General features: G+C 43.4%; 1 protein-coding gene across 1 annotated transcript in view; it reads left to right on the top strand.

Moving 5' to 3' along the window:
* NELFE (negative elongation factor complex member E) overlaps window positions 1-25,103 on the top strand; it is a 49,602-nt gene extending 24,499 nt beyond the window's left edge. Inside the window, exons 7-11 of the mRNA XM_082262641.1 lie at window positions 2,071-2,306; window positions 5,908-6,052; window positions 6,136-6,190; window positions 15,613-15,715; window positions 24,846-25,103. Coding sequence (XP_082118767.1) covers window positions 2,071-2,306; window positions 5,908-6,052; window positions 6,136-6,190; window positions 15,613-15,715; window positions 24,846-24,955 — 649 coding nt within the window. The 3' untranslated portion in view covers window positions 24,956-25,103. The remainder of the gene's footprint in view (window positions 1-2,070; window positions 2,307-5,907; window positions 6,053-6,135; window positions 6,191-15,612; window positions 15,716-24,845) is intronic.
* Window positions 25,104-26,176: the final 1,073 nt, after the last annotated feature.

The following is a 26,176-nucleotide window of genomic DNA, read 5'->3' on the forward strand; positions in this document are numbered from 1 at the left end:
AATTTATTGTAATTAATCTCATCGGGTATCTTAAAGGAGCCTTTAAGGGAAGGAAACAGTGACTTGCTTTTGAGGATTTAGGCTCTGGGAGTTCCATGTAAAAGAAATGTGTCACCGGCGCAATAAAAGAAAAAAAAGTAAAAAAAAGTGATTTTCAAAAATTGTGTTAGTAGTTATTATGTGTTATCAGCTGCAGCAATTGTGTTTTCACTGGGTGTGAAATTTCAACCAAACCAATATAAATATAGATAGCCGTGCTAACTAAATTAAATCACATCATCATATTAACAAATACATGAACACCACTGTAAAATGTGCCCTTTAAATAAATTCACAAAAATGTAATGTCCATTCATGCAAAAAAATATCATTGCTGGTGCATAATCTCTCTTCTGTGATTTAATATCCTAACTCCGTGCCATACATGCTATTCACCACCAGTATAGTGTGTAATCCTCCACCATCCAAACTACTCACTCATCAGATAACCATCAGTAATAAGCGTATTATTCACTCCTGTATCCACTATGATCATCAATTATAACCGTAATCCTACAATCCTTCAGGGTTCCTCTGTGCTATTATGCCCTCCTCTTTTGCTCAATCATATAATAAAAGAAAGCTATCATTGCTCACTATTCAGTGTAAACAAATGTCCAGTCAAAAAAAACAAATGCCAACTCAATATAATGGTGCTCTCCGAACGGCATTAAGTCTATCCAGCAAACCAAGTCTGTAGGTGTCATGCCACTCCGTGTTTTGAAGCCAGTGTGCGTTCCAATTCTCTGCTGGACTGTTAAACAAAGGCAGAAACAATTAAAGAGTTAATTGTTGAGTCACTATGCATGTTCGGTAGGCCTCTGACCTGCAACAAGTACAAGCATACCCCACTTTTAGGTACACAATGGGACCAGAGCATGTATGTAAAACGAAAATGTACTTAAAGTGAAGCAATACCTTTTTTTCACTTCTCAATACATGTAAATACACTAGCTCTATAGGAAATCTTGGTCAGCTTGACATGGCACTGCTCCCAAACCATAAATGACAAGGACACCAAACTTGGGAAGCACGTTAAGGGACCCAGGACTATGACATGGTAGATTTACCTAGGCAAGCTGGCTGACCACAAAATAGGATATGTTGTAGTCCTGGGTATCCTCTCGGTGCTCCCTAAGTTTGGTGTCCCTGTCACTTATGGTTCTGGAGCAGTGATATGTCAAGCTGACCAAGATTTCCCATAGACACCAATGTTAGACAGGGAGCAGTGCCTTACCAAGCTGACCAAGATTCCCCATAGACGCTAATGTTAAAAACCTGGAGTAGTGCCATGACAAGCTGACCAAGCTGTGTCCGAGTGTACGTAAAGTGAGTGTACGTAAAGTGAGTGTACGTAAAACGGGGTATGGCTGTATGTGCATATCAAGTGTCTAGGCCAGTGAGTTTAGTAAGTAGCTTAAAGCTCAGTTCCAGCCAAAACTTGTTTTTTAAGTTTGTACAGGGTGGGGAAGAAATAGAAACTGTCAAGTTTTTATTTACAGAGTGTGCCCCCAATGGGAAGATTCCCCCTAACTTCCTGTCTGGATGGAAGGTAATGTGAAATCTCTTCACTGGGGACACAGGCAGAAACAAAACACTCTACTCATTTAGTATAACGGGTAAGGATTAGAAGCTATGTGAGGTTATTTTTACTGTCTGTGTCTTCCTGTCCCATTGACAATCATTTCCTTTATGTTCTGTCACAGGGACAGGAAGCAGGGTGACACTTATAAACTGTGGCCATGGACAGCAAAAAAACTTGACAGAAGTTTATCCTCTTTCTGCGTTTATCAAAAATGTAAAAGGTTTGGGTTAGAGCTGGGTTTCAAGCAGTTAAGTGGTTGAGAGAGCTTTGGTTTGCATCCTTAAAAAGTAATTTGAAATGGCATCTCCGCTATACCTATGCTGAGAAGTTCCTTTTAATGCATTAAATGTTTTTTTTCTGTGTATGGTTATATGTATGCCGGGGCAGCATTATTTGCCAGTTACATATGCAGGCTCTGCTTCCTGCTATCATTTTGCCTCTTTCAGCTTTGTAAGCTCCAGTGAGCGAATGAGAGACCCTGAAAGAGAGCTAGAGGATCGAGAGAGTGACAGAGACTCTCGGCGTGGAGACAGGGAGTCGTATGACAGAGAACGAGACCGCGGCAGAGATCGGGAGCGCGATAGAGACCGGGATCGGGAAAAGGAAAGAGACCGCAGCGATAGAGACCGCAGCGATAGAGATCGCGAGAGAGAGCGGGATCGAGACAGAGAGTTCTATAGAAGTAAGTAAAATTAGAGGATACACTGGCTGCTTGTGATTTCTTATAAGTACGACTTACTGGTTTCACACTTTTTATCTGTAGTTTTTTTTTTTATGTCTTCATCTTTATTTTTTTCTCAAATATATTCGGTTCACTTTGTTTTTCATCCTCCTTGTGTTAGCCTTCTCATGAATACTACTTGCTGCAGTAACTCTTATGTGCAGCTTCAGAAGTGTGGGCTTTAATTAACCACTTAAGCCCCGGAAGATTTTACCCCCTTTCCTGACCAGGGGGTTTTTTGCGATTTTTTTTTTTTTTTTTTTTTTTTTTTTTTACTGCGTGACTTTAACGGACAATTGCTCGGTCGTGCAACGCTGTACCTAAACAAATTTCACGTCCTTTTTTTCCCACAAACCGAGCTTTCTTTTGGTGGTATTTGATCACCTGTGCGATTTTTGATCATGCACTTTAACCAAAAAAAGAGCGTCAATTTTGCAAAAATAACAATATTTTTCACTTTTTTATATGAAATTCCCCCCCAAAAAAATGTAAAAATCAAAATGTTTTAACATTTTCGGCCAATTTGTTTTATGCTACATATGTTTGGTAAAAAAAAAAATCGCAAAAAGCGTATTTTGATTGGTTTGCGCAAAAGTTATCGCGTTTACTAACAAAGGGAAAGATTTTTGTCATTTTTGGTGGTTTTTTTTTTTTTTTAACGAGTAATGGCGGCAATCTGCGATTTTTTTTTTTTTTTTTTTTTTTTTTTTTTTTTTTTTTTTTTTGCTGTACTGTGACATTGCGGCGGACAGATCGGACCCTTGACTGACATTTTTGACACTTTTGGGGGTACCAGTGACATTACTGCAGTAATCAGTGCTATACATATGCACTGTTACTGTAAAAATGACACTGGCAGGGAAGGGGTTAACTGTATTGGACAGGGAGGGGTTAAGTGTGTCCTAGGGGCGTGATTCTAACTGTAGTGGGACATGGCTACTAGTGCAACGGTTCTACATAGTAGAACCCTCTGATCTCCATTTTTACACAGGGGAGAATGACAGGCGGCTTGTTTACATAAGCAGCTCCGCCTTTCTCCCGCTCTACCAACGATCGTAGTGTGACCGGCGGACATCGGGTCCACCGGTCACACGCCCGCACTCCTCCGTGAACGAGCCGAGGCGGGCGCGCGCCTCATCGGGCGCGTGCTCGCCCGCTATTGGCTCAAAACCCGGTGACAGGCTAGCGACGTAGATCTACGTCACTCTGCCTGGCCGGGGCTGACTGCCGCAGTAAATATACTGTGCGCAGTCGGCAAGTGGTTAAAAGCCACTCATGGCACAAATGTGTCATGTTTCAGTGCTGAGACAGCCCTCACTTCCAGCAAAGAAACCGAGCTGTGAAAGACAGCTTTCAGTCCAGGCTAACTATCAGTAGCCAGCAGGACTGGCTCCCAATCACAGTGGTCACATGCTTGCCAATCCTTCCCGCCTCCTGAGCATTCAGAATCTGTAAAAAGGAATGCTGGGTTGGGCAGAAAAGGGTTGAAGAGAACCTCACCTGTAGAAGCAAATAGTGGCAGGTGGAGGATAAAGAACTAGTCACCAGTATTGCCTGTAGTCTCCCTGCAATGTGTGCAGAACAAACCCCTGGTTTTAACGCATACTGTTAGAAAGGATAGTTTGGTTGTTTTCAGGCTGGTCCGTAAGTTGAGCAGGGAATTTCTCTGGTTTTGTTTTGCTTGTTCTGTACTGTGTCACTGTGTTGGGGTGGCCATTTTGGTAGAGACAGGGCTTTCCTTCCTCATTGCAAACATAAACAAAGAAAAGGGCGCACCAGCCTAGCGCATTATCCTCAGTAGGCTTTTATTGAAGAAGTGTTAAAAATAAACTACTCACAAACATGCGATAAAATCCAGCATATGAATTCCATAGTGCAACGTCCATATTATAAGTCCAATGTCTCGTGAAGACGAAAGGCTAACGCGTTTCGAGGCGATGCCTCTTCCTCAGAGCCTAAGGGCCATGACTGAGTCCTTGGTTTAAATATAGTGGAGAAGACTTCCACATGACCTTTGAGATTGGGGGAGGAGATACCACCCTTGTGGGCGTGGCTACACAACCAATTGACCAAACCATAACATAAACATATATTCGTACAATACTAAACATCTCTATACACATAGGTGCTGTGCTCCCACCTTAATGAATATTTGCCCATATCTTACATGTAAAGTAGCAACAATAGTGATGCTTAGCAAATTCATACTAAACCATATGACCATCCACACATGGAATCCATAATCTCAAGGGACAGAAATTACTACATAACCCATAGCAATTAGTTAATACCCTCCATAGGGTTACCAAGAGGCAATGATTTAAAATGTCTAAAAATGTCCAAAAAGGGGGATGGAGGCAATTGAAGCAATTGAATCGAGTGGTGGGCGCTAGATAGAAGTCCAGCCACAGTGGCAAGGAAATTTTTACCTTTGTTGATCTCATGATATAATCAAGCATTCCTCTGCGCTGCTTGTCCCATGACATCACTACAATGATTCAGTGGCTGCACGAGGTGGAACACACGCCGTCTAGATCCGGAACAGCCGTGCATTCCACTGCGATAGCGTCACTTCCGCCCGCATCGTCAGCCACTGAATCGTTGTAGTGGTGTCACGGGACAAGCAGTGCAGAGGAATGCTTGAATATATCATACAGTTAATACAGTGAGCCCAGCAAGCAAACCGGCTAGTGCAGTAAATAGTTTGGGACAGCTTGGCCCAAACAAACTATTCAAAGTGACATTAAACATGGAGTTGGGGTCCTTTCACACCTGTCCGTTCCGCCGACAAGCTCCGTTCTGCTCGATCACAAGCTCCGTTCTGCTCGGAGGATCGATCCCCGCTGAGCAGGCGGATGACAGCTCCGTCACCACTCTGTGTGACTAGAAGGAGCTGTCAGATCCCCGCTGTCCCCTATGGGGGAGATCGGATGAGAACATTCTCATCCGATCCACCAGACGGATGGAAAATTGGAACATGTTTCCGCTGACACCCGCTGCCCCATAGAGATGCATGGAGCATCCGATCAGGTCCGCCTGAAAAACTGACAGGCGGATCTGATCGGGCCGTATGTGTGAAAGGGGCCTTAGGCTTTTAAGATAAAAATGGATCTTATGCAGTTATACCAGTAGTATTTTACAATCTGTGTTATGATTTTTAATTAATATAAGTGGGCTAAAGGGTGTTTTTATAGAAATACATGTATTAAAATTGCTGACTTTCTCCTGAAAAAAAATGCTAGCTGCTGGGTCTCAAAATTCACGCAGATTGGAAAATAAAAACTTTTTTAACCTGTGCCTCAGAAATTAATAAAACCATTGGATCGGCATGTCAGGTAGTGTTTTCAGGAGAAGTCAGGAACAGCAGCCTCCAGTCCTTTCAGTACCGCTTTACCAAAATGAAGACAAAGCTAAAGGCCAGGGTTTGAAAGTCTTCAGATCCCATCTGTGTTGGACAAATCAGTTCCAGCATGCTAAAACTTGTAGTTCCCTCACAGATGACATGCAGCAAGCTCATTCTGCCCACATTACTCATATCCACATATCCTTTAATATTTTGTAGGGTCAGATACTTTCTCGGACCGCCGGGGTCCCAGAAAAGGGAACACGGTATATGTTCACGGTGTCGGCATGAAGAAGCAGATGCTCACAGACGCCTTCTCCAAATTTGGAAAAATTATCGACCTTGCCATGGACGATCAACGAAAGTGAGAAAACACAAGGGAAATATTTGGGTAGAGTGTAGCCATAAATTCCACAAATAAATGTAATGGTTGTATCTTGTACACAGGTGTGCCTTTGTTACATTTGACAAGATGGAGTCTGCAGATCAGGCCATACAAGAGGTAAGAGCTGGCCAAGATTTCAATTGTCCTTTGACACCCCTTTTATTTAATTTATTTGATTTGGAGGATCTCAGATTTCAGGATGGGGATTGTGTAATGTTAAAGTCATGAATGATATGTATCCCAGACCTCCCATTGGGTTTGAAGGGGGTCAGAACCTGTTAACTTTTGTGTAGTATGTTTTTTACCCTATGCTTCATGAAAAGGCATAAATATAGATATATAGTTGAAGTATATCCTATCATGACATGTATTATTATTATTATTATTATTATTATTATTATTATGGAACTTTTTTCAAAAGAGCAACAATATTTAAAGAAAAAATAGAAACTTCAGTGCCGGGTCACACTTATGCGATGCGGGAAGGCTGCAAATTCGCAGCCTGTTCCCGCATCGCAAACGCACCCTTGGCAGTTCACACTGCCATATGCGGTACGCTGGGGGTGTCAATGAAATGTTAACGACAGCCCCAGTTTGATCGCATATCGCAGTGCGATCTTTACAGTTGGCACAGGATCGGATCGCACAAGTGTGAACCACTGTGCGATCCGATCCTGATGAGGCTGAAAAAAAGGGTCCTGTGCGACTTTTGTGCGTGTTCAGTGCGAATTTAGCCATACAAAGTGTATGGCTGAATTCGCACCGCACAGCCGATCGCATGTAATGAAGGAGCAGTGTGCTCCGATATTACATGCGATCGCCGCACTCGTAAGAGTGTGAACCGGCACTCAACTCTGATACAAAGATTCTTATTCTGATAGTGAAAATTGACCACTTTGAATTAAAAAGCAGAGAAGAAAGAAGAAAAGAAGAGAAAAGACCGCATGGTAAAAGATTTGTATATTGACAGTTTATTACAAGGAAGTCCCTAAGCAAAGAAAGGCAAGTCAAATAGTGTGGGATTCTTTTCTTCAGAATTTCCAAAGAACTTTAATAATTGCCATTTGTGATATCGGAGAGTAAATATATATTGGTGGCACTTGATAGAACAATTTTAATATTAATAACAATTTAGCATATCTGGCAAATAGCAGAACAACATTCTTTATCCATTGCAAGCAAAATCAATTTCTATTGCTGATCCAGAATTAGATATAAATAAAATTAGGACCATTATATACATAAATATTCAGTTTTAAATATTTAGTGAGAGGTGATATCTGAATAATGCTGGGCACAGATGGCTCAAATTTTGGAAGTTTAGCCCAGAAGCTACAAAGAGCAAATCAATTGATTTCCCACATTCACGCTAACAGGAATATCCATTGTATTCAGGCAGCTGTGACACCCATGACTGAAGCTCCATGCCAAAACAAAAAGAAAATTGCATGACTCTGCAGAACAATAGTATATCACACAACTTCATTTGTATGGTATAGGTATATTACCTCCAGTTGCTTAGAAATACACATTTTGCTGAACATTGGGGCATCCATAGGCAAAATGAAACCACAGCGATTACTATTTCTTGTGCCAGCAACACACAGGACAACTGGAGGATGATTATTTTGAACTTTAGTTCCGAGACATGCAATATTTACTGTCTGACATCACTGGCAATGATTTACTGTATGTTTCTTGGAAATTCTGATAAGAATCTTACAGTATTTACTTACCTTTGTTTGGGGACTTCCTTGGAACAAATTAATAAGAAACATTTTGGATGTGACTATTCATAATGTATGTTTATGTGGACTATTCTGACAATCTCCATTACGCTTTTTTTTCATGTGTGGCCTATTTTAAGAATTTTGAATTTGAAGGAGGTCAATTTTGGCTATCAGAATAAGAATCTTTTATATGAGAAAGAGATTTTGTTTTCATTTTTTTTTCTAGAAATATTGTTGTGCTACATTAAAGGTATATTCACCTTTTCTCTATCGTTCATCGACAGACGCAGCTTCTCCATAATCATGACTACTAGGGTTATAGGGAATAGGCACTAGGCAGGAAAAAAAACGTAACCCCACCTATAGGGCTTTCCCTGTGGGCATAACCCCTCACACTCTGCTAATATCCCCAGTTTGTTCTGCCTAGTGTTAGGAATAGGACCTAGCTCCCTGCTGAGATTTCGGTCTTGGCTGTAACAAGGAAAGTTTTTGTGCTTTTTTTTTTTTTTTTAACTAGTTAGTTCCTGAGGACCAAGATCCAGAGGAACTACAAGCAACAGCCGGCTGCGGTATTCGCACTGGATAATCTAGATCCTTAAGGTCTCCCAGCCTGGCCATCGTGCGTGAGCAGGTTATAGTCCAGAACTAGGCCTCGCCACAACAGTGCGCCGATAGATGGGGACGAACCTGCAAGTGACCCGTCTCGCTGGTATGCAACGGCCTGAAATGCCCTGAGTCGCAGTTTCCCCCTGGCTGACAGCACCCCCATCCCGGGTGGGAGGTGATCTGTTTCGGAGTGGCGCCCACCTTGTACCATGGTATGGTGAGTAAACCGTCCCCCCCCCCCCAACACCCCTGGAGGTCACGGGGCAGTCGTGGGCCCTCTCCCTGGAAAAGTCAGACCTTAGGGGCTCCCTCGGTTCCCTGGCACCCCAGAGGACTAGTCTGGTGCACCCCTTGGCTTTTCCCTTCACCCAAAAAAATTGGGGGGGGGGAGGGGGGTAATAATGCAGCCGTTCTGGCGCTTATTTTAGGGGGGTGGACTGTCCTGGGTGGGTCCCTGTTCAGGGACCTTTTTAGATGCCTCCTGGTTCTGGGACCCCTTTTGGGTGTCCTGGAGGCTGCATGGCGGGCCGTGGGGGCCGCCATTTTACTGTGGTTCATGATGCTGTATTCTCATTAGCTTGCATGGACAGCCATTTTCTAGAATTCCCCATTGAGAATGTGTGGTCTGGCATTTTCTTGAGGTCCATGGGCTGGACGGGCATGCGGCATGGTGTTTCTCAAGATAGAGGCAGAGTTCTCTTCCTCTTCCTGTTTAACCTGTGTTAGTTTTTACACTGACAGTGCTGGCAGCTTTCTCCTGGTCTGGTAACATTTTTTTTTTATTCCCCTGAGGGCTCCCTGGGTGTTTTCTTCCTTTCTGCTCTGCTATTATTACTTAATAATCAGGTTGTAAATCTGCAGTAATAGTGGTGGGACTTTGTTTTTCGCAGTCTTAAATGGACAGTAACCAGAAAAATATATATACAGTATATATTTTTTTTTTGTGCAATGAAGTCCAAGGATGAGATTTCACCTGCAGACCCTCTGGGGGCAACTGCGGGCCCCTCCGGCTCACAGTCTCAGCCATAAGTAGCAGTTCATCTGCAAAGCCTGATGTCGAAAGTGGATCTTGTGCTTTCTGGTTCTGTCAGCCACAAACGCCCTCCGCCCTCTCCTCTATCGGCAGGGTCTTCAGATTCTGAGTGAGATATGGCAGACGCAGACCACCCTGACTGGTCAGTGTCTTCACATTCTGACGGTGAAGAGGACCTGTCAGCACAGTTTGTTCCAGCCCTATCTGCTGTACACATTCCAGGTGGGGAGAATTGGCAGGCGGTTTACCTGGGTTGTCAGGCTTTGGATCAAAGGGAATGGTCCCTACACCCATAGGTGTTCCATCTCCTGTGTACTCGGTGGGGGACTCCCACGGTCGTTCTGTTTGCTACTCGCTTCAACAAGAAGGTTCATTGATTCATAGCCAGTTCTCAAGACCCTCTGGCCGACGCCATAGATGTACTGGAGGCTTCTGTGCAGGGTAGAGGTGGAAAGCAATCTGCTCATTCTGGTGGCCCCAGACTGGCCTTGCCGGTCTGGTACGCAGACCTAATAAGGTTGGATACTTCCTCTCAGGGAGGATCTGCTGTCTCAAGGGCCGATCCTCCATCCGGTTTTACAGTTGCTGGCTTCAACGTCATGGCTGTTGAAAGCCAGGTGTTGAGAGATAGAGGTCTTTCTGACTCTGTGATTCCTACACTTTTGAAGGCTAGGGAGTCGACTTCCAGAAAGATCTACCATTGTACGTGGAAATCGTACATTTCCTGGTGCAAATAGCTGAAAGTGCACCCTTGCTTATTTTCTATCACTACGGTTTTGGCCTTTCTGCAGAAAGGAATTGAACAGTGGTTGGCTTTGGGTACTATCAAAGGCCAAGTTTCGGCTTTGGCTATATATTTTCAAGGCCCTTTAGCTACGCATGTCCTAGTTCGGACTTTCATCCAGGGAGTGCGCCATATGGCTCCTCCGAGGCGATTCCGTGGGATCTAAATCTGGTGTTATCTGTCCTTTAAAAGAATTCAGGAAATGTCTCTACTTTTCATTGTCTCAGAAGGTTGCCTTCCTGGTGGCTATCACTTATGCCCGCAGAGTATCTGAATTGGCGGCACTGTCTTGCCTTTCGCCTTATCTGGTGGTACAAAGAGATAAGGTGGTTATTCGCCCTAATCAGTCCTTCCCTCCTAAGGTGGTTTCTGATTTTCATCTGAATGAAGACATTGTGTTGCCTTCACTTTGCCCTAAACCTTGGCATCCTAAGGAGTATGCATTGTTTACCTTGGATGTGGTTCGGGCGATCAGGGTTTATTTAGAGACCACTGAGTCTTTTAGGAAATCAGACGCTCTTTTTATCCTTACTGATGGACCTCGTAAGGGGTTGGCTGCGTCTGCTGCGACCATTTCCAGATGGATCAGGCAGACAGTGGTACAGGCCTATTCACTGAGAGGTCAGGTTCCTCCTTTCCCAGTGAAGGCTCATTCTACGAGAGTGCTGAGTGCCTCTTGGGCCTTTCGCCATCAGGCGTCGGTATTACAAGTTTGCAAGGCGGCAACTTGGTCGTCTGTGCATACGTTTACAAAATTCTACAAGGTTGATGTATTGGCATCTGCGGATGCTTCGTTTGGCCGCAAGGTTTTGCAGGCTGCTGTTTAAAAGAGAACTCCATAAGTTTTTTTTTTTTTTTTTTTTTTTTTTTGAGGGTGTAATCTTTTCTGGGTGAGCTCCAGTTGTTCCTGGTTGAGCTCTTTGTTACCTGGTTGGCTATGTTTAGCCTTTGGGAACTTACCTTCGTTTTTTGCATTGTTTTCACACCCCTCATGTGTATACTGCTTGGGGATGTCCCTAGTAGTCATGATTATGGAGAGCTGCATCTGTCGATGAATGATAGAGAAAACTGGATTTTTGTAAGAACTTACCGTAAAATCCTTTTCTCTGAAGTTCATCGACAGACGCAGCACCTGTCCCTCTACTTTTGAGTGTGTGGGGTTTTTTTGTATTCTAACACTGCTTGCAACCAAACTGGGGATATTAGCAGAGTGTGAGGGGTTATGCCCACAGGGACAGCCCTCTAGGCGCGGTTTTTCCTGCCTAGTGCCTATTCCTGATTGGAGGAGCATAATCCTAGTAGTCATGATTATGGAGAAGCTGCGTCTGTCGATGAACTTCAGAGAAAAGGATTTTATGGTAAGTTCTTACAAAAATCCAGTTTTCAAAAAAAATAAATGTATTCATGTTGCAAAAAGAAAAAATGTGTATGTATTATTTTTTTTTTCCTTCGTACCTGCTAAGCATTGTAACTGCGATCAGTGCATCACGGTTGCAATGCACATACACCTGCAAACATTTCCTCCAGCCCTACAAAGTTATGACCCTTTGGTTATGAAGTTGAAGGAAGTAACCAATTAGCTGCAAGTGCGGCTAACGTAATAAGGCCATATTACTTGGTGATGCAGCTCCAGGTTGGGGTGTTGCCTCGATGGTAGGGATACCAGTGTAAGAAAAACTCATCCAGTGGGCAATGAACATTTTAGCTTGAAAGCGCCACTCACCATAGCCTATCCTAGTAAAGATGTATACATGTGAAAGCCTCAGTCAGAGCCGCTCCTCTGCCAAAAGCCATATATGTTTCACCCCACCCACCGGGGCTTAATATTAGGGTTCACCACACTTGTGTTCCATTGAGAACCAAGGTGGCAGATGAGACTTGTAGTTTTTACATTCACGTGTCCTGTGAATGGATGATGCAGCTGTGCAGCCACGCCAAATTAAAAAACATACAGAACGCTGCGGCAACATGCACCCCGTGATCAAAGTAAGCAAAGATGTGGTTTGAGGGTGGGGTGGCTGCAGAATGGCACCATTTTTGACCCGAAATTTGGGTGTAACAAAAAACTTTTTCAAAAAGGAGGAATTAATTAGTAGGGTCCCGTGTGCTCCAGATTTGACATTCATTTTAATGGGCTGCCAAATGTACCGTAACCTGGAACACATCGCTCCGCACCAAACCACATGTTACTGCAGTAGTATGCGGTGTGGTGCCCATAAACATTGCATTTGTGAAATGTGTCTGGGGTGCCATTACCATATTAGTCTCCCAAGGGCAGAGTGTTCACATGTGGTGTGGGAACCACACTTGTTTGAAAAAGTCCCATATTAATAAAGTTTTTTTTTTTTATTGCTGTCTGTGTCCCTGCTGCCATTATCAGCAGAATGAAAAGTGAGGGAAATTTTAAGTTGTAATCAGGACAGGAATAGAGTTGAAGTCTCCTAACGGGGACACTTGTTATGGTGACAACTACGAGAAGACTTGCCTTACTTTACAGAGATGTCCTCTTCCTTCCTGTTATGTAAATACATCAAGAAGTAAGAAAATCATGAATGGGACACAGATGGCAAAAAAATATCACAAGTCTTTGAACCCTCCCCTAATATATCCAAACTGAAAAAAATGGTTCTGCTTTAGATACTGTATACTTTTAAGTACAGAAGTGGGAACTCTTCTACAGAGAAACTGCATTAAGCCGTGACGGCTCACGACTGTTGTACTGAGTTAGCCATTGGTTGAAGTATAAAAACCGTTGCCTGCTAGATTTCATTTGGCTGAATTGATTGCTATTGCAAATTTATCAGGATTTTGTTTTTTTCACATGACTCAAATAACTATTTTAATGGCAGATAACACATGCATTATAGCTTAGTGAACTGGGCCTTTTTTTTTTTTATAATAATTAATGCGAAAATAAGGCTTTCAACAGTTAAAGTAATATGTAAACCCAATAGCTAACATCTCATGTATGCCTTAGTATCTTCATGTAATTTCAGTAGTCATATTCAATATTGTTAAATCTAAAGCTTTCATTAAAATAATCCACTGTAATCCTACCATGAAGTTTCCTATTTAGACAATTTCTTTTATAGGGTGATAATGCAAACAACAATAAAAAGAGGGCGCACCAACCTAGTCCATTACCAAAATAACAATATATTAGGAATAAAAAATAACAGTATTCTACTTACAAACGCATGACCTGCATTTGCATAGAAAAGGATGCAGATGAGACTGCCACCAGGTCCACAGTGGTTTGGGAAGACCTCATAGCGTCCTAAGGCCAACACGTTTCCAGGGTTCGACCCTCAAAACACGTTAGCCTTGGGACGCTATGAAGGCTTCCCAAACCCTGGCTGAGTGTTGTGGACCTGGAGATGGTCTTGTCTGCATCCTTTTATTTGCCAATGCATGTCATGCGTTTGTAAGTAGACAACTGTTCTTTTATATTCCTAAAATATTATTTTGGTAATGCACAAGGTTGGATACCCACGGTCCTGAGGGCAGCAATACCCTTGGCATCATATCAACTAGCCAGCCAAACAAGAAAATGTTGTACATCTCTAGCACCACACCTGGGCAGGAGGCTAGTTCTATGATAGGGTGGTAATGCTCTGGCCCTGTCTCCCAATTTATTCACTCTATCTCTGATGGAGACTAGAAGTGGACACAATTTACCACACATTACATAGGCATGGTCCAATTTTGTCATCATCAAGAAGTTAGTTCAGAGAAATGTCATGCAGGCTTCACTAGAGTGCATGTAGACAGAAAGTGGCTGCAAAGAGGTTTCAGGAGATCACCATCACCATCAGATATTTGAAAACCACGTTTACAAATATATATGTAAAATATTCATTAAACATTTATGTGTTATATACATATATATACGTAGCATAGTATAGCAAATGTACGTGATACTAGTTAAGGTTGACAAAGGGTCTCTTACCACTGTGCATTGGAGCCTATGCTTGCTATACTATGCTACGTATATATGTATATAACACATAAATGTTTAATGAATATTTTACATATATATTTGTAAATGTGGCTTTCATATATCTTTATGATTTGCTATTCTGTACTGATTGAAAAGATCTCTAATACTGTATTGTTGAATATTCTTTATTTACTGATATAGGTGTGATATTATAGTATCCCCTGAAGAAGCTAAACTCATTAGCGTAACATGTTGGGACTATCACCCCTGAAGTATCATGAACCTTGAACTAGGTTATTCAGTCCCCAAACTACCATGTTTGAACAATTTTAAAACATTTACTACTTCTTTCTTAGTACTTTATTTGCACCTTAAAAATCCCAGCTTCCACGGGAGCGCTTTTTTCTATTTTTTATGTTAAGAGATATTTATGTTTGTGATTTGAACTTTATTTGTTTTTCTCATGAGATAAAATAACACCTATATCTTTAGAATTGAACCTAATGTGTTGTGTTGTGTCAGTATTCTACATTAGTGTTTCTCAACCTTTTTTAAGTCAAGGCACACTTTAAAAAATATGGACAGTCTCGAGGCACCCCATTCTAAAATGTAAAAGCCTTTCTAATAGTTTTATATAATGCAGCAACATCCACAAGTTCAAGTAGGACACCCAATGTTAGAGGTGATTAATTCTTCCAAAGCAAATATACTTTTGCAAACTGGGTCTGAGTAGTATTCCAGTGTTTCTCTTCTCCTTCAGTGTTTCTCCATCACTCAGCTAATGTGACCCCCAACACTGAAGGAGAGCGCCAGGAGAGGGTCAAACAAATGTATTCGACTGACCTCCTCCTTATCAAATGATGATGCCATTGGTCGTTAGGACACCGGTAGCTAGAAGGTTGTAGTGGTGCACAATGAAAACCTGTGACTTAATGTATCTAAAAAGGCAGCCTTCATTCACACGCTGGCTTGTATACAATTTTTAGGCATTTTGCCAAGGCACCCCTGAAGAAACCTCAGGGCACCCTGGTTGAAAAAGGCTGTTCTACATTGCACTGCAACTGCAAACAATATCATGGGGCAACAGCACAGTATAGTGAATTGTGTCATCACAGCATCAATGGAAATAGTTGCTGAAAGTACCCTGACCGAAGCCCGGTCTCTGAAATGCTGGGACATAGGTGGTCTCTTTTAGTAATGGGGTCCAGCAGCTTAAATAACCTTTTATGGGCAGCACAGGAGGTAGATTGGCCCTGTTTTTAGTGTAGTGATAGAGACTTTGCAGCAGTGCTCAGTAGGAAGCAGAGCTGGCATTTGTAGAACTTGCCAAGAACGCATGTTTTTTTTCTGGGGGAGAAACTCAAATGTATGACCTCTCACTGAGCCCTCCTCCTTCTCTCCTGTTCTTCTGAATTTCACATTTTCCTGCTTTGTCTCCTTCACCAGCTTGATAACACCACAATTGAAGATGTCACAATCAGCGTCAGCATTGCTCGGAAGCAGCCAATGCTGGATGCCGCCATTGAGAAATCTGTATGGGGCCAGTTGGGTGAGTATTAAACTGTGTGTGCCGGGTGCCTGGTGTAATTGAGTTGTGTGGTTATGGGAACCGAAAAAGAAAGACAAAAGCCTATCAAATTCAACCTGAACTGTACAGTATTTCACAAAAGTGAGTACACCCCTCACATTATGAATATTTTAATATATCTTTTCATGTGACAGCACTGAAGAAATGACACTTTGCTACAATGTAAAGTAGTGAGTGTACAGCTTGTATAACAGTGTAAATTTGCTGATCCCTCAACATAACTCAACACACAGCCATTAATGTCTAAACCGCTGGCAACAAAAGTGAGTACACCCCTGAGTTAAAATGTCCAAATTGGGCCCAAAGTGTCAATATTTTGTGTGGCCACCATTATTTACAGCACTGCCTAAACCCTCTTGGGCATGGAGTTCACCAGAGCTTAACAGGTTGCAACTGGTGTCCTCTTTAACTCCTCCTTGATGACATCACGGAGCTGGGGGATGTTAGCGACCTTGCGCTCCTCCACTTTCCATTTGAGGCTGTCCCACAGATGCTCAATAGGGTTTAGGTCTGGAGACATGCTTGGTCAGTCTATCACCTTTTACCCTCAGCTTCTTTAGCAAGGCAGTGGTCGTCCTGGAGGTGTGTTTGTGGTTGTTATCATGTTGGAATACTGCTGTGCGGCCAAGTCTACGAAGGAAGGGGATCATGCTTTGCTTTAGTATGTCACTGTACATGTTGGCATTCATGGTTCCCTCAATGAACTGTAGCTCCCCAGTGCCGGCAGCACTCATGCAGCCCCAGACCATGACACTCCCACCACCATGCTTGACTATAGGCAAGACACACTTGTCTTTGTACTCCTCACCTGATTGCTGCCACACACACTTGACATCATCTGAACCAAATAAGTTTTTCTCTTACGTCCTCTGACAGTCGTCACCGCTCTTAATTCATTACGATTGGGTAATGGCTGTGCACTCTAGGAGTAAGCTAGGCAGTTATTAAACAGTTCATAACAACAGGTTTTTTAACCAGACACACCTCTAGGGGGCTTTCCTACAGACATTATGCCTCAGCTACTTCCTGTATCTAATCAGTTTTCCTCTGCCTGTTTTATCCCAGAAGGTTGCCTTCTTGGTCGCTATCACATCTGCTCGCAGAGTGTCCGAGATGGCAGCCTTGTCTTGCCGTTCACCTTACCTGGTGCTTCATAGGGTCAAGGAAGTCTTGCGACTAAACTAGTCGTTTTTTGCCCAAGGTGGTCTCTTCCTTCCACCTTAATGCAGATATTGTTCTGCCTTCGCTCTGTGCTAAGCCTGAGCATCCTAAAGAAGTGGCCTTGCATTCTTTAGCTGTGGTACGGGCTGTTAGGTTTTACCTATCTGTCACGGAGTCTATCAGAAAATCTGATTCCTTGTTTGTCTTCCTGAGGGAACTCGGAAGGGCTTAGCTGCTTTAGCAGCGACCATTTCAAAATGGATTGTGGTTCAGGCCTATTCTGTTAAGGGTCAGGTTCCTACCTTCCCTGTAAGGGCTCATTCCACTCGGGCCATCGGTGCCTCTTGGACTTTTCGCCATCAGGCTTCTGTGGCTCGGGTGTGTAAGGCGGCGACTTGGTCGTCTGTGCACACCTTTTGCAAAGTTTTACAAACTTGATGTTTTGGCATCCTCGGATGCTTCTTTTGGCCTCAAAGGTTTTAGGTGCGGCAGTTGTTTGAAGAGTTTTTGGCTCTTCTTTGGTTTTTGTTGTCCTGGTTTTTTTTCAGTTCCTTTTTAAGGGCAATGTTTTTTGCCTGGGGTGGCCTTCGTTACCTCTTGATGGTTGCGTTTTTTCCCCACCCCTCACACCTTGGTACTGCTTTGGGACATCCCAATCGTAATGAATTAAGAGCGGCGACGACTGTCAGAGGACGTAAGAGAAAATATAATTTTTGTAAAATCTTACCGTAAAATTATTTTCTCGGAGTCCTCTGACAGTCGTCGCCCCCACCCCTCTGGTGTCTATTTTTATAGATATGGGGTCGTGTTTGCCTTGTGGTACTGCTTTCTACGAAACTGATTAGATACAGGAAGTAGCTGAGGGATAATGTCTGTAGGACAGCCCCCTAGAGGTGTGTCTGGTTAAATACCTGTTGTTATTAACTGTTTAATAACTGCCTAGCTTATTTCTAGAGTGCACAGCCATTACCCAATCGTAATGAATTAAGAGCGGCGACGACTGTCAGAGGACTCAGAGAAAATAATTTTTTACGGTAAGGCCCCTTTCACACAGGCGGACCATTCAGATCCGCCTGTTTGTTTTTTTGGCGGATCTGAAAGGTCCCCCCCATGCATTCCTATGGGGCATCGGATGGCAGCGGAGACATGTCCGCTGACATCCGACCCGATCCGTCAAGTCTGGATGGATGGAAATCCTATTTTCCATCCGTCCAGCGGATCGGATCGGATGGGATCGGATGAGAACGGACCGACGGTCCGTTCCCATCCGATTTCCCCCATAGAGATGCATGGGGAACTGACAGCTGTGTCTCCGCACACAGCGCGGAGACACAGCTGTCATCCTCCTGCTCAGCGGGGGATCGGCGGCTCGATCCCCCGCTGAGAAAAACGGCATCCGTCCGACGGACGGATAGTGTGAAAGGAGCCTAAGATTTTACAAAAATTCGATTATCTTGGTCTCATCAGAGATCAGACCAAAGGACATGGCTCCAGTAATCCATGTCCTTAGTCTGCTTGTCTTCAGCAAACTGTTTGCAGGCTTTCTTGTGCATCATCTTTAGAAGAAGCTTCCGACAGCCATGCAGACCAATTTGATGCAGTGTGCGGCGTATGGTCTGAGCACTGACAGGCTGACCCCCCCACCCCTTCAACCTCTGCAGCAATGCTGGCAGTACTCATACGTCTATTTCCCAAAGACAACCTCTGGATATGACACTGAGCACGTGCACTCAACTCCTTTGGTCGACCATGGCTAGGCCTGTTCTGAGTGGAACCTTTTCTGTTAAATCGCTGTATGGTCTTGGCCACTGTGCTTCAGCTCAGTTTCAGGGTCTTGGCAATCTTCTTATAGCCTAAGCATCTTTATGTAGAGCAACAATTCTTTTTTCAGATCCTCCGAGTGTTATTTTCCATGAGGTGCCATGTTGAACTTCCAGTGACCAGTATGAAAGAGTGAGAGCGATAACACCAAATTTAACATACCTGCTCCCCATTCACACCTGAGACCTTGTAACACTAATGAGTCACATGACACCGGGGAGGGAAAACGGCTAATTGGGCCCAATTTGGACATTTTTACTTAGGGGTGTACTCACTTTTGATGCCAGCGGTTTAGACATTAATGGCTGTGTGTTGAGTTATTTTGAGGGGACAGCAAATTTACACTGTTATACAAGCTGTACACTCACTACTTTACATTGTAGCAAAGTGTCATTTCTTCAGTGTTGTCACATGAAAAGATATAATAAAATATTTACAAAAATGTGAGGGGTGTACTCACTTTTGTGAGATACTGTAAACAATGATAAAGAAAGAAAGGTAAACCCATTTATTAGCCATAAAAGAGAAAAAGTGACTGATTTGTCCTCTTTCTAATAACATGCTTTAATAATAATCAGCAAAGTCAGAGTAAGATAAGAAAAGATCAGTTTATTTACAGTTGTTTTTTTCTTAAAGCTGAACTCCAGCCTTTCTTTCAGTCTTGCACAGTTGTACAGACTCCTCTCCTGTACTGAAATTATTCACTTTGATTTCTCTGCACACTGTGAACTAGTATCGTTTTTTTAAAGCTGATACCGATGCCGATATTTTGTCCATTGAATATCGGTATTGGCCAATATTTTTGTACATTTAAAAAATGTACCGTATTTATCGGCGTATAACACGCACTTTTTCCTCCTAAAATGGAGGAAAAAGCAGCAGTGCGTGTTATACGCCGATATTGAAAAAAAAAAAAACGGCCAGGAAGCATTGCCGAGAGCAGAAGGGGCGGGCCGAGGAGAAGGAAGGACGAGCTGTCATAAGAGCAGAAGGGGGCGGGCCGAGCCGAGGAGAAGAGAGAACGAGCGAGCGCATCTGATGACTGCGCTCGCTCGTTCTCCCTTCTCCTCGGCTCGGCCCGCCCCCTTCTGCTTTTATGACAGCTCGTCCTTCCTTCTCCTCGGCCCGCCCCTTCTGCTCTCGGCGCTGCTTCCCGGTCTTTTTTAAAACAAATGAGGTCAGTTTCAATGGCGCTTGCGATGCTGCATATTTGGACATTGCGCTTGCGAGGCTGCATGTATGGACACTTGGTGGGCTGCATGTATGGACACTTGGTGGGCTGCATGTATGGACACTTGGTGGGCTGCATGTATGGACACTGCTGATGAGGCTGCATTCATTGGCACTGGTGAGATATCATTTGATTTAAAAAAAAAAAAAAAAAAGTTATGAGTTCACAGCTGTTTATGTTAAATTTTAAGCTTTTTTCCTGAAATTTCTCTCCAAATATTGGGGTGCGTGTTATACGCCGGCGCGTGTTATACGCCGATAAATACGGTATTTATTTTTTCTTGACAGGTACTGTTGTGGAGGGATCTGGGGGTCTAAAAGACCCCAAACCACTCCTTTGCACTTAAAAGCATTCAAAACGCCAAGTTTGGCTGTTTTGATCTCTGTCATTTTTTTTTATTTGGCGCCAAGTATCATGACATCACTTCCGGGTTTTTACATGGAGACCCAATCAGAGCCGAATGTGGCTTTGATCGGGTCTTCGGCGGCCGTGCAGGATGGTTGCCCGGGTCTCCCGGTGGGACAGGTGACCCAGGCGAGCCCTGGAAGGCGGAGGGAGGGGGGAGACGTCCCCTCCCGCTCCTTGTAATGACAGCTGAGCGTCTTCTCAGCCACATGGGTTGTCATTACAAGACAGCCGACTGTCGGCCATGGACGCCAGTACTGGAGTGATGCATCTAGCTGCAAGCATCACTCCGGTACATGCACTTTCCCGAAATATCGGCAATATTGGTAACCTCAGGGGCCGATTCCGATATATATCGGGGAAAGTGCATATCAGCCCCTGATAAATCGGCATTGCCGATAATCGGTCGATCCCTACTGTAAACCTCTCACAATGTGATTTAGAATCTGCAGCAAGTCAAATAGTAAAAACAGTGCTGCGCTTAAACACAACCATAATAATAAATAAATAAAATAACTATGTCACAAAAGATAAATATAGCAAGTGTAGAATCCAAGTGAATAAATAGTTACTGTCCCTTTTTAAATGATATGGGACAATAATGTGTGAATGATATATGTGCAATTTAAAAGCAAAAAAAAAAATATCTGTCCCTTTTTAAATAACATGAAGCATTCATGTGTAAGTAATCTATTATTCAGTTCATCTATATAACACTTTACCAGTATGTGAAACAAAAAATAAATAAATAAATGTTAGTTTAAAGCTTATAAAAAATGCGGATGTGCCTCCTTTAAAAATATTTATTTCTGGATGGTTTTAGTCCACTTTGCACTTCTCCACAGTGATAACCGCCACCAACACACCACACTCACCAGAATATGTGACTGCCTAAATTATAGGCAGCATATACAGTAGGTATAGAAAAAAATTAATCATATTTTGTTGCTTTGCAGCCTAAAATTAAGACAGACACAGTTTTTGTTTTATCCAGCTGCATTTAGGCTCCGTTCACATGTCAGCGTATGATCGCGGGCAGAACCGCCGCGGTTCCGCCCGCGATCCGGAGATTTATTGCAAATCGCGGGACGCCTAGCGTTGCCCGTTGATTTGCAATAGCCCCCCAAACACCGAGCGATGTTGCCGCGATTTACGCCCGCCGAATCGCGGCAACATCGCGCAAACAAAATCGTGGGACGCAATACGCTCCAAAAAAGTACAAGAGCTTCTTTGGAGCGTATTGCGTCCCGCGAATTTGTTTGCGCGATGTTGCCGCGATTCGGCGGGCGTAAATCGCGGCAACATCGCTCGGCGTTTGGGGGGCTATTGCAAATCAACGGGCAACGCTAGGCGTCCCGCGATTTGCAATAAATCTCCGGATCGCGGGCGGAACCGCGGCGGTTCTGCCCGCGATCATACGCTGACATGTGAACGGAGCCTTACTCAGTGCAGCATATAGCATCCAAGTGAATGATATAACACCAATATGTCAGAAAAAATAAATAAAAAACAGAATCGCTGAGTTGGAAAAAGGATCACCCCCCTTGTCAGTATTTTGTTAAATCACCTTTTGCTTTAATTCCAGCCTTTTAGTCTGTTGGGAGATGTCTTTAATACATCACTTCTAGACTGCAGTTACATTTTGATGGTGACCGTTTGTGGACTGTGGTCGTTCCACAGGTTTTTAAATGGGGTTTAGGTCTGGGCTCTGACTAGGCCATGCAAGGACCTTTACCTTTTTCTCCTTCAAACACTCTGTGGTCATTTTTTCTGTGTGCTTTGGGACTGTGTCATGTTGGAAAGTAATGCCCCGTACACACGTGCAGATTATCTGAAGACTTTTCTCTGCAGACTTACCAAAACCATATAATATGAGGTCAAACCTAAACACTTTCAATTTGTATGCAATCCGGCAGGCCCTTGCACTACATAGAAAAGGTAAATCTGAAGACAAAAGTCTTCAGATAATCTGCACGTGTGTTCGGGGCATAAACCTTCTTCCCATTGACAGCTTTCTGGCAGAGGACAGCAGATTTTCCTCAAGAATTTGATAGTATTTTGCTGTCCCATCCATTTTTCCTTCTATCCTGACAAGTGCTCCAGTCCCTGCTGCAGAGAAACTCCCCATAAGAGGATACTACCTCCTCCATGCTTTACTGGAGGAATGATGTTATTTGAATGGATTTCCGCCAGGACAATGCATATTTTTAGCACGATTACTGTAGTAATGTCACTGGTCCCTCCGAAAGTGTCACTTAGGTGTCCGATCTGTCCGCCGCAATGTCGCAGTCCCGCTAAAAATTACTAATCACTGCCATTACTAGTAAAAAAAACCAAAATAAATAAAAATGACCTAAATCTTTCCCCTAATTTGTAGATGCGATAACTTTTGCGCAAACCAATCAATAAACACTTATTGGGATTTTCTTTAGCCAAAAATATGTAGCAGAATACATATTGGCCTAAATTGATGAAAAAATTTGATTTTTTTTTCTTTATATTTGGAATGTTTTAGAGCCTGTTCACACTGCCACGACCATAAAGTCGCCCCATGTCAGAGCGACTTTTTACCGCGACTTGTGAATAATTTTGCAGGACTTATATGACAGACGACTTTGTGTTTGGCCAATCAGAATATGATGTGTTGTGACCTAATTCCCCTTTTCTGTTTTTTTTTTTTTACTCATTTCCTCATTGCCCACCAGTGCCACGTATCGGTGCCATGAATCAGTGTCCACCAGTGCCACGTATCGGTGCCATGAATCAGTGTCCACCAGTGCCACTTATCTGTGTCCACCAGTGCCACGTATCAGTGCCACATATCAGTGTCCACCAGTGCCACCTATCAGTGCCACGTATCAGTGCCACGAATCAGTGTCCACCAGTGCCACGAATCAGTGTCCACCAGTGCCACGAATCAGTGTCCACTAATGCCACGTATCAGTGCCATGAATCATTGTCCACCAGTGCCACCTATCAGTGCCACGATTCAGTGTCCACCAGTGCCACGAATCAGTGTCCACCAGTGCCACGAATCAGTGTCCACCAGTGCCACGAATCAGTGTCCACCAGTGCCACGAATCAGTGTCCACTAGTGCCACGTATCAGTGCCATGAATCATTGTCCACCAGTGCCACTTATATGTGTCCACCAGTGCCACTCACACAGACCAAGCAGAGATAATGGAATATATATACCTATATATATATATGTAATGGTATATATATTCCATTATAGGCATGGCTGCAATGTGGGGAATGCCTGGCTAATCTCTTTCTTCTTCCTGGAAAGTCTGATAACAAGTCGTGTCAATTAAGATAAGGAGGCGACTCCCATTGAAGTATATGGGACAGTCGGATCACAGGTCGCCTCAAAGTAGTACAGGACCCTTTTCTGAAGTCGGAGCGACTTCAGTAGTGCCAATTAAGACGGCACTGATTGATTAACATTGCTTTTGTTATGTCAAGCTACCTGGGGCGACCTGGGGCAACACAAGTTGCCTCACAAGTCGCGCTAGTGTGAATGGGCTCTTATAGCAGAAAGTAAAAAAATATTGTTTTTTGTTTTTTCAGAATTGTTGGTCTTATTTTGGTCATAGCGCAAAAAATAAAAAAAGGCAGAGGTGCTCAAATACCACCAAAAGAAAGCTCTATTTGTGGGGGGAAAAAAGGACATCAATTTCATTTGGGTACAGCGTAGCACGACCGCGCAATTGTCAGTTAAAGTAAGGCAGTGCCGTATCGCAAAAAGTGGCCTGGTCATTAAGGGGGGTAAAACAATCCTCTCCTTAAGTGGTTAAAGAATCTTATGGAGTGTGGATGTGAAAACTGAGAACTCTTAGGGTCCTTTCACACGGGCGCAACCGCCGACGGAGTCCATTGTGCTCAGTGCAGGCGAATGACAGATCCATCTCCGCTCTGTGTGTAGAGACGAAGCTGTCAGATCCCTGCTGTCCTCTATGCGAGATCGGATGAGAATGGACCGCCTGTCCGTTCTCATCCGATCAGATCCTCCAGACGGATGGAAAATAGGGTTTCCATCTCTCCAGATTTCGCAGACAGGATCGGATCAGATAGCAGCGGGTGTCAGCGGACATGTCATCGCTGACATCCGCTGCCCCATAGGGATGCATGGAGCATCCGATCAGATCCGCCTAAAAAACTGGCAGGCGGATCGGATCGCCCGTATGAAAGGACCTTTACGCTGTAACCCATAGTAATGTGATGATATACAAAGTGTTTAATTGTTCTTTTAATCCTTTTTTTTATTTGATATTTAACATGTAAAAAATCAATAAAATAATCAATAAAAATAAATGTATAAATGTAATGACCAGGCTGGAGGAGGAGAGGGGACAGGGGAAGGTTCACTGTCTCACATGGGAGCCTTGGCTCAGTTGTGCATGTTTCTTCCATGAGGCCTTTTCTAATTTTTGTGTGTCACATTTTAACCCGGGATGTCTCCTCTCTGCAGCTGTCCAGAACAGTGTGAAGGGCTCCCACAAAGACAAGAGGGCACAGGTCAGCTATTCAGAAGATTTTTTCAGTGTAACCCCAGCAGCGCCCAGCAACAATCCCGGCTGATTAGACGTCACTTTGTCGCCTGGGTGTAGTATGGAAAATGTGTTCACAAAATAAGTCCTCGTGTTGAAGTAGCTGGGCTATGCTGACAAGAGAGCGGTGTCTAAAATATGTTTAATGTTGTATAATAAACTGTTGTTTGGTGTCATGATGTGCGTTTGGAGTCGTGTCATTTACCTTTGATGTGTTCCCTACTCTTGAGCAGACTTGCTTCTTGGTACTCCAGTCAATCAGCTAAACGTTGAAGTGACACCTACACTGTATGGACAATTCTATTTGGTCACCCCAACAAATGGCTGCTAAAGTGGAACTTAACTCAAAAAAGAGAAGATTTGTTATAGGGAACACCTAGAGATGTTAAAGTGACACTAAAGTCTTGTGGGGTTAAAAATAACAAACATGTCGTACTTAGCTGCTCTGTGTAATGGTTTTGCACAGAGCAGCCCAATCCTCCTCTTCTCAGGTTCCTCTTTGGCGCTCCTGGCCAGTGCCCCCACAGCAAGCAGCTTTCTCTGGGGGCACCCGAACCGAGCCGTTGCTCTGTGTGTCCACTCAGACACTGAGCTGTGCCTCAGCCCCTCCCGCCCACTTTCTCCATATTGGCTCACTGACTTTGACAGCAGAGGGAGCCAATGGTTCCCGCTGCTGTGTCTCAGCCAATCAGGAGGGAAAGTCCCGGGCAGGCAAGGTTCTCTTGCAACATCGCTGGATCGAGATAAGGCTCAGATAAGTGTTAGGGGGACTGCTGCACACAGAATGTTTTTTTTATTCTAATGCATTAAGATAAAAAAAAAAAAAAAACTTCTGCCTTTAGAAACATTTTAATTGTGCCCAAGAATTACCCTGAAAAAAAATATTTTGTCTGTTTCTGTTACCCCCGAGGGGGTCCTTCTGTACACTCCTCCTTGAAAAAGTAACACTCCGTTCTACTGAAGCCTTGGATTACCTCCCTATCCCAGGGTGGGATTTACGTGTCTCCATATGACTTCTTGGATTTCAGGGAAACAAATGCATTGAGCCGAATGGATTATGTTATGTTCCCCATGTTTATATTTTGCTGTACCTTCTTCTGATTGTCCTCAATAAAACTTTATATTTGCAAAAAAAAAAAATAAATAATATTTTGTCTGGGATTTCTCCTAAAAAAATAGAAGTGCACTTCCTGGTACATATGCCTACATCTATTTAGCTCTTTATCTGAAGTGTGAGAACCGAGGCACTGTT

Source organism: Pelophylax lessonae, assembly GCF_965119305.1.
Source record: "Pelophylax lessonae genome assembly, chromosome: 7".
In the NCBI taxonomy this organism is placed as follows: Eukaryota; Metazoa; Chordata; class Amphibia; order Anura; family Ranidae; genus Pelophylax; species Pelophylax lessonae.